At 52.3% G+C, this 9,349-nt stretch overlaps 1 protein-coding gene across 2 annotated transcripts; it reads right to left on the bottom strand.

Moving 5' to 3' along the window:
- Positions 1-201: 201 nt before the first annotated feature.
- Positions 202-6,211, bottom strand: LOC308662418 (gamma-secretase subunit Aph-1b-like). 2 transcript variants are annotated; one of them, XM_081318210.1, is made up of 7 exons: positions 6,071-6,211; positions 5,798-5,968; positions 1,974-2,047; positions 1,589-1,711; positions 1,380-1,507; positions 744-867; positions 204-610 (listed from the first exon to the last, which is right to left on the bottom strand). In XM_081318210.1, exons 1-7 carry the CDS (start codon positions 6,181-6,183, stop codon positions 579-581), a joined length of 765 nt encoding a protein of 254 aa, XP_081174336.1. In that variant the 5' UTR covers positions 6,184-6,211; the 3' UTR covers positions 204-578. The 2 variants fall into 2 exon arrangements, with proteins under 2 accessions (XP_081174335.1, XP_081174336.1); XM_081318209.1 differs by having other exon boundaries at positions 202-867.
- Positions 6,212-9,349: the final 3,138 nt, after the last annotated feature.

Below are 9,349 nucleotides of genomic sequence, written 5' to 3'. Positions count from 1 at the left end.
CCCGTAAACCTGTCCCAGCCCCCCCCTACCAAGATGGTGACTGCATTGCTGCTGTCTCAGAAGCTGCCCGATGCTCTCTGCTCACCCGTCCAGCTCACTGTGTGTGATGGCAGGTGACCCTTTTGCAGTTATGGCCACACCAGCTGACCAAGCAAGAATCTCACTGGAGGCCAAGGCCATCTGCCCTGACCGCCCCCCAAACACACACAGGTTTTTCTCCAGTCTCTTTATTGGTGCTACTTAAGAAGGGAAGCTACAGCTCTGTTCTGCTCTGGGCTCTCAAGCACCGCAAGACTGGGGGCACTCTCCCCACTTCTGAGAGCGCCTGGATCTCAGCCAACGCCCCTTCCCCTCCCACCCGAACAAGTGTCAGCAGCCAAATGCAGTGAGTCAAGAAGAAATGGCACAGTGCAGACAGATTTCCTGGTGCTGGTTGGGAGGGGGGAGGGAGAGGCGGCCGTTCCGCAGCCCTGGTCCCATCTTTGCCCCCCCCCGCCCCGCAATGTTCCAAGGGCACAATCATCGGATGCCCCGCAGAGAGTCTGGGGCCCGGCTTCCTTGCAATGTGGCCGGAAGGCTCAGGATCCCGCTTGGGGTGTGGTCCGTAGGCCTGTGAAATGGAGCGTAGCATATGGAGAGGGCTGAGCCAGCTGGCTGGGGGGGGAGGGGTTACCCCAGGGGCAAGTGCCCGGTGGGGAGGGGGACCTGAAGTGGCCATGGGCAGGAGCTGGAACGGCACTCACACAGGAGGAAATGCTGCAGATTCTTTTTGGAGCCTCCGGAGAGATGAAAGGCCCACACCGCCATAGCCACCATGAGCAGGTATGCTGGCAAAAGGCTGCCCAGGTAGACCGGGTTCCAGAAGGTCTGCAAACAGAAAACGTGTGTGTGTGTGTGTGTGTGTGTGTGTGTGTGTGTCAGCCCACCCTGCTGGCCTCTGCCAGAGACGTGGCCATCTCCCACCCGTCTCTGTGTCTGGCGGGGGGGCTGCAGGTCCCCAGAAAAGCCCTCTACCTCCCCGAGGCTGGACAGCAGCCCAGCCGAGGGGCACAACTGCACAGAGGAGGTGGAGTGGCTTACAATCACCCCAACCCATGGCCTGTAAGCTGCTGGCTAGGGGCTGACCCTCCTTGTTGCAGGAAGAGGGGGGGCTTGCCTTGCCAGGCTGGGGCCCTGGATTCCCAGGGGCCACATGCAAGGCAGCATCTCAGCTATCACAATATTAAGATGCCAGGATGACTAAGACCCTCCTCGCCACAGGGGACCTGGGTCCATTCACTGGGGCAGCTAAAGCAGAGAAGGGCCTGGAAGATGCATGTTGGCTACAGCCTAGTAGTCCCTGTTCTCCCTCCACCCACCCAATTTTTAAGGCTACTCACAAGGGCAGAGACGGTGAGATGGCAGAGCACCACAGCTGCCACCTCCCCCCAGCGCCGGTTCTCACAGCCGTGGAAGAAGATGATGCCCCAAAAGGTGTGCAGCAGGATCAACACCAGAGTCATGAAGGCTGTGGGGACAGAGACAGTGAGGGGCAGGGGCTAGAGAAGGCATTTCCCCCACACACACACCCAAGCAAGGACAGCTGTACCTGAAGTCAAAAAGTAGAGCTGAGAGTCTCCCTGGATGCCCACGATGCCAGGCCCCAGAGAATCCGCCAGCAGGTTGATCATGGCAAAGGCGCCGCTCATGAGTCCAAACCCTAGGCCGGCCACTGTGGAGACAGGAAGTGCTGGCCTGAGCGGGGCCCAAAAGGGCCGATCCATCTTCCAACCCATCAGGACCTTTGGCCACATCCTCCTCCCCTATCCTCTCCACTCCGGGCCTGGGAAGGGGCTTCCTTCCATGCGTGAAGCTCTTCTCCCAGCACCCCAGGGATTCCTGGCCCCCCTCCTGCCCTCTGCAGGGATCCCAGTGGAGTCCCTAAACGACCTTCATTGCCCAGGCATCCCTGAGCCCTCCCGGGGGAAACGTACCGTAGGCCATCTGCTCGATGGAGATGGGAGAGCAGCCGTCTTCACTGATCGCGAGCAGCCCCTCCATCGCCTTCCTGGGGGTAGGAGTAGAAGCACAGGCTGAGTTCCAGATCATCTGGGCTGAAGCTGGCACCCCTTTGCAGGCCTGGACCTCCTCTTTCTCCCGTGGACTTGAAAAGGCTACTCTTTGCCTAGAAGGAGCCTTCTTGACCGTGTGTGCAGGCTGGTCCCCTGGCTTTGTGCACCAGGCCAGTCCCAGTCTGAGGCCAGGTCCGTGGCCTCTGTGCCTCTGGGAGAGACGAAGTGGGGCCAAGGCACTCCCCCTTGCTTTGAAGTGGCTTCAAAGTTGGTGTGTGTGCGTGCGTGCGTGCGCAGATGAAATACTCCTTTATATAAAATTTCCATTTCCTTTCAACTGTTAATTCTAGTTTAGTTAAATAAATGAGGACAAACAATGTGAAGGGTTTTGTTTTTTTTTTTAAAAAAAGAATGGTGGGGGGTGGCGGGAAGCGTGGAGCTGAATTACACAGGTCAGTCGGTTTCTAGACAAGGCTAAGAAAAGTGAAAGGAAAGAAGAGATGATGACCAGCAAACACAGTGTGTGGAAAATGGGTGCAGCACTGGAAGATCTGGTGCGAGAGACGAATCACCATGGAGAAAAATCCATTACAGGTCAAAGAAAAATCCATTACAGGTCAAGAACCCGAGCAAAAGATAAAGAGGTCACAGGTAACGCTCCATCCATTTATGAGCCCTCATTTAACAACCCTTTGAAGCGATGGCAGCCTTGGAAAGTTGGGTGTCCAGCCACCGTGCTACCCCCAAGGCCCCCTTGGTTATGTGGCCAGGATCTGGGCGCTTGGCAATCTGTCCGTACAATGACTGGTTTACCAATCGCCCTGCAATTTCTGAGGAGGGCTGCTGGGGACAGTACTTCCAGGAGTCACAGCGGAGACTATAATGCACTCCCGCGTGCCATCCTAATGGGGAAGGAATAACTAGGGAAGATTCATAAAACAACCAACCATATCTCCCAAAGAATATAGCCCTGGTAAAGGAAGAAGGAAACAGAAGACCAATCCTTCCTGGATAGCTTCTCCAGCAAAGGACACGGCACAAATTAGAAACACCAACCTGTTGTAAAACCAGCCACACTAACTACCCCATTTCCCTGAAAATAAGACCCAATCGGAAAATAAGCCCCAGCCTGATTTTTCAGGGTGCTAATATAAGCTCCGCCCCCCAAAATAAGGCCCAGTTAAGATCGTCAACCAGATGGATGCATTTAGTACTGCATTTCCCCGAAAATAAGACCTTAATTGGAGAATAAGCCCTAATGCATCTTTTGGAGCAAAAATTAATATAAGACCTGGACTTATTTTGGGGGAAACACGGGTAGGTACAGGTACTCTTTGACTCATGACAATAATTGGGCCTTACACTTCTGTTGCTAAGCAAGACGGTCGTTAAGTGGATTTCGCCCCATTTTACCACCTTTCTTGCCAAAGTTGTTAAGTGAATCGCTGTTAAGGGAATGGGGCTTCCCCATTGACTTTGCTTCTCAGAAGGTTGCAAAAGGGGGATTACATGAAAAAAAAACCCAGGACACTGCAAGCATCATAAATATGAACCCGTTGGCAAGCATCCAAATTTTGATCTCTACTAACAGACTACTACAACCACATGGAATCAGCGTAGCCAACTAAAGCCCTTCAAAACATCTAGAAGGAAACTTCTAGAACCCTGGCACTCTTGACAAATCCACCATCAACAGACACATAGACACATATATAGACTATGCAAAAAAGACAATCAACTAGCCCAGGGGTAGGCAACCTCGGCTCTTTTATGACTCATGGACTTCAACTCCCAGAATTCCTGAGCCAGCTTGGCTGGCTCAGGAATTCTGGGAGTTGAAGTCCATGAGTCATAAAAGAGCCGAGGTTACCTACCCCTGAACTAGCCCCAAAGAGGAAAAGACTCCAGTAGCTCCCCACCAGGAATCAGCACTAAGATCAGCATAGATTAACTCCAAGGTGAATTTCAGACCAACAATCAAGTAAGCAAAACCCCAATCAAGAAACTGCCCAAGAGCCCTGTGCACAAAAGGCGGCATAAACGTTGCTTATTTATACTTTACATGCTGCCCATCTGTCTCTGCCAAGCGACTCTGAGTGTAAGATTGGATGGATCGTACTTGAGAGCCACAGATGTGGAAAGATTCTGGGGGCCTTGGAGGATCTCAAGCTGAATAGGAGCCAACAAAGAAATACAACTGTAAATAAAACTTAATGTAAACTTGGGACGCATCAACACCCTAAGCCAGGGGTAGGCAACATTGGCTCTTTTACGACTCATGGACTTCAACTCCCAGAATTCCTGAGCCAGCATAGCTGGCTCAGGAATTCTGGGAATTGAAGTCCAAAAAGAGCCAAGGTTGCCTACCCCTGCCCTAAAGTCTGGTTATTGTATTTTAGGAAGGCCACTAAGCAACCACACCAAGATAATAAGGGGCTGGGAAGACTCTAGGTAGGAGGAGCAGGTGGAGACGCTACTGGGGGGGGGAAGCCCGGAGGGAGCCGCCTGGAGAGGCAGGACCGTCCCCGGAGAGGGGAAGGGAACAGCGGGAGTTCAAGGCAGCGATTCTGGGCGGAGAGGAGCCCTTCAACCACGGAAGGGGCCGCGCAAGGAAGAAGAACCCTTGGCCGGGACAGGCCAGAGCCCAATCTCCAGCCTAGCCGAAGGCCGGGACACCCGGCAGGCCGCTGGCCGGGAGCAGCCCCTGTCCCGGGGAAGGCGCCGGGGCCCACCAACCTGCAGGGTGAGGCTCCGGGATGCCCGCCTTAGGTCTACCGGGAGGGACAAATGAGGGACGGGCAACACGTGTCCCCCCCCCGAGAGCTGGAGGGGAGGGATAGAGGGGGCCGCCTCCTCCTCCTCCCCACAAAGGCCAGTCCGGCTTGGCCCTGCCCGATTTGCGCTAGGGACCAGAGGCCTAACCGGTTTCCCCTTCGTGTACCTTAGGGACCACCTGCTGCCGGCGTCAACTTCCCTCCGCCCTGTGCGTTCCCACAGAGAGGGCCTCCTCAGGGTGCCACCGATCAGAGAATGTCGCCTGGTGGCCCCCAGGGGGAGGTCCTTCTCTCTGGGCGCCCCGGATTTATGGAACCGTTTGCCGGTTGAGCTCCGGATGGCGCCCGACCTTCGCTCCTTCCGGCGCGAGCTGAAGACTTATTTGTTCGAACAAGCCGGCCTGGCCTGACGGGGGATGGGTTGGGATTTTATTGTTGTTTTAAATGCATTTTAATCTATTGTTATAACTTGGGCATCGTGTTTAATTCCTTTTTCATTTTTGTATTTTGATATGTTTGCCCTGTTCACCGCCCTGAGTCCTTGCGGGAGAAGGGCGGTATACAAATAAAATTATTTATTTATTTATTTATTTATTTATTTATTTAAATCCCATTTATATTTACTTATTTATTTATTAATGAGAAGGGCGGTATACAAATAAAATTATTTATTTATTTATTTATTTATTTATTTATTTATTTAAATCCCATTTATATTTACTTATTTATTTATTAATGAGAAGGGCGGTATACAAATAAAATTATTTATTTATTTATTTATTATTTATTTATTGATTGATTGATTTTAATCCCATTTATATTTACTTATTTATTTATTAATGGGACTTATATCCCGCCCTTCTCCGAAGACTCAGGGCGGCTTACAATGTAAAGCACAAATCAATGTGCTTAGCAATAGCCAGCCCACCCCCCCCCCCCGCCTTGCCGGTCCTGCCCGCCCCTTCCCCGCACCTGAGCAGCTTGTAGTAGAGGAGGCGGAAGGCCTCCTGCAGCACCACGGAGAAGAGCACGCCGAAGACCAGCAGCCCCCGCTGCAGCGTCTGGTCGGCCGGGTCGCTGGCTTTGGCCGCCACGAACCAGACCAGCGAGGAGAGCAGCAGCGAGACCAGCCAGAAGAAGGCCCTGCGGGGAGGAGGAGGAGGAGGAGGAAGGAAGCCTCGGTCAGCAACGACGCCGACGCCGCCCTCCCTCCCTCCCTCCCCCTCCCCCGGCCCCCGTCCTCACCCCGCGATCAGGATGATCACCCGCAGCGGCTCGCCCACCACCGTCAGCAGGAAGAGCGCCAGCGCCGGCCCGAAGGCCACGAAGGCGCACCCGAAGAAGACCGGCAGCGTCATGGCCGGCAGCGCGCCCAAACCCGCGCCCCCCCCCCGCTGAACCGACGCCGTCGCGCAAGCGCATGCCCGGCCCCGCGCGCACGCCCCGCCCAGAGCCCCGCGAGCAGATCCCGGAAGTGTCGGCCTTGCGAAGGGGCGGGGCGGGGCGGAGCGGGGGGAGGGGGGAAAGGGTGCGCGGCCGACTTCACTGTCAGGAAGATTCTCCTTGATTCCAGGTTGCTTCTCTCGTTGATTAGTTTCCATCCGTTGTTTCTTTTCTTGCATCCTGGTGCTTTGGAGAATAGGGTGACAGAACACACACACACACACACACACCCCTCTGTGGCAGCCCCTCAAATACTGGAAGACTGCTGTCATGTCACCCCTATTTCTTTTCTAGGGTGACCGAACACACACACACACTTCTCTGTGGCAACCCCTCAAATACTGGAAGACTGCTGTCATGTCACCCCTATTTCTTTTCTAGGGTGACCGAACACACACACACACACACACTTCTCTGTGGCAGCCCCTCAAATACTGGAAGACTGCTATCATGTCACCCCTATTTCTTTTCTAGGGTGACCGAACACACACACACACACTTCTCTGTGGCAGCCCATCAAATACTGGAAGACTGCTGTCATGTCACCCCTATTGCTTTTCTAGGGTGACCGAACACACACACACACACACACTTCTCTGTGGCAACCCCTCAAATACTGGAAGACTGCTGTCATGTCACCCCTATTTCTTTTCTAGGGTGACCGAACACACACACACACACACACTTCTCTGTGGCAGCCCCTCAAATACTGGAAGACTGCTATCATGTCACCCCTATTTCTTTTCTAGGGTGACCGAACACACACACACACACACTTCTCTGTGGCAACCCCTCAAATACTGGAAGACTGCTGTCATGTCACCCCTATTTCTTTTCTAGGGTGACCGAACACACACACACACACACACTTCTCTGTGGCAGCCCCTCAAATACTGGAAGACTGCTATCATGTCACCCCTATTTCTTTTCTAGGGTGACCGAACACACACACACACACACTTCTCTGTGGCAGCCCCTCAAATACTGGAAGACTGCTGTCATGTCACCCCTATTTCTTTTCTAGGGTGACCGAACACACACACACACACACACTTCTCTGTGGCAGCCCCTCAAATACTGGAAGACTGCTGTCATGTCACCCCTATTTCTTTTCTTTAGGCTAGCCCCGAGGTAGGCAACCTTGGCTCTTTTATGACTCGTGGACTTCAACTCCCAGAATTCCTGAGCCAGCTGGCTCAGGAATTCTGGGAGTTGAGGTCCACGAGTCATAAAAGAGCCAAGGTTGCCTACCCCTGGACTAGCCATACCCAGTTCCTGCAGCCGTTCTTCGTATGTTTTTTGTCTCCAGGCCGTTTAATCATCTTAGTTGCTCTTCTCTGCACTTTGTCCAGTCTCAGCATCTTTTTTGGTAATGTGGTGACCAAAACTGGATGCAGTATTCCAGGTGTGGCCTTACTTAAGGTGTTATAAAGCGATACTAATACTTCATGTGATTTTGATGCTATGCCTCTGGTTAAACAACCAAGGATTGTATTAGCTTCTTTGGCTGCTGCCGCACACGGTTTAAGGGATCACCCACTGGGACTTCAAGGTCCCTCTCAGAGTTAGTTTTTGAGCCAGGTTTGGCCTAATCTGTACTTGTCCCTTTGGTTTCTCCTGCCTAGGTGTAAAATCTTTTGTCGACATTAAATTTCATTTTGTTGGATAGAGCTGTGCTGGATGCCAGTTTTCTTGGTGCAATTCAGTCGTCACCTTTAAAGCCCTGGATGACATGGATCCAGGTTACTTCAGGAACCATCTCACCCCATGGGACTGGCCCGCCCCAACCACCAGCAGAGGAGGCATGCTGTGGGCCCCATCGGCCAGGGTCAAGGAAAGGGCCTTCATTGCCATGGCTTCCACCCTCTTGAACAGCTTGCACCCCTGAGGCGAGACCGGCTGCCATCCTCTGACTTTCCGTAAGGGCCTGAAGACCTGGTCCTACCAGATGGCTTGGGTAGCCAATGGGGGGTGCAGGAGGGTATCATGCTGGAGATGGTTAATGGACCCATGGAAGATCCCCTCTCCCCACCTCTGTATTTTCTGCTCCCTCTCTCCCCGTATTTTAAGTATAACTTTATTTTGGATTGTAATTCTATTTTTATTGTCTTTGTCTCATGGTTTTATGCTCTTAATTGTGTAAGCCGCTCAGAGTCACTTCAAAACGAGAAAGGCAGCAAATAAATGTAATAATAAATGAATAGTATTGGGGGGAAAAGGAACCCATTAAAATATTGTGAGATTTCTGAATACAGACCAAGTCTTGGCTCAGAACAGAAATAATTGTGCTTGAAATGAGGAAAGTGTGAATAATTGGCGTGGCGCTATCAGCGGATAGTAGAAGACAGACAATTAGAGAAGCTCACGAAGTATCAAGATCTGAAAATCGAAATTGAAAAATTGTGGCATCAACCGGCTGTGATGCTCCCAGTGGTTATCAGCACACTGGGTGCCAGACCAAAAAGGTTACGGTCAGCACATGGAAAACCTACAGTGACCAAATTTCCACCCATCAATTGCAAAAGGCCACCCTGCTTGGAACTGCACATGGACCACACCGATACATTAAGCCAGGGGTCCTCAACCTTGGCAACTTTAAGACTTGTGGACTTCAACTCCCAGAATTCCTCAGCCAGCAAAGCTGGCTGAGGAATTCTGGGAGTTGAAGTCCACAAGTCTTAAAGTTGCCAAGGTTGAGGACCTCTGCATTAAGCCATCCCAGATTCTCAGGCAGAACCTGAGGCATATTAAAGGCAACATCAGCTAAAGAACTGGCAGCTGGGACTTGGGCTTCTTGTGAAGAGAAGATAATACAATGATTCTAGGAGGAGAGCAGGCAACTGGCCATCATTGCTTATGCAAGCCTCTTCCACTTACTTTGGCCAGTTCCATGCAGGCTGTTGCTTATAGGTTTAAGTCCCCAAATGAGCAGCTGGTGGCAGTGAAAAGGAGCAGAAGGGAGGCCCTCCTCCAATGCAACGCTGGGCCACTGATGAGGATTTACTCGGTTGTAAGCCGCCTGGAGTCACCCCTGGGAGTGAGGGGCAAATGGCCGGCCTTTAAGCTCACTTGAAAGAGGTT

This window comes from Vipera berus (assembly GCF_964194415.1).
Source record: "Vipera berus genome assembly, chromosome: 2".
Classification (NCBI taxonomy): Eukaryota; Metazoa; Chordata; class Lepidosauria; order Squamata; family Viperidae; genus Vipera; species Vipera berus.
This window is presented reverse-complemented; position numbering and strand designations above follow the sequence as displayed.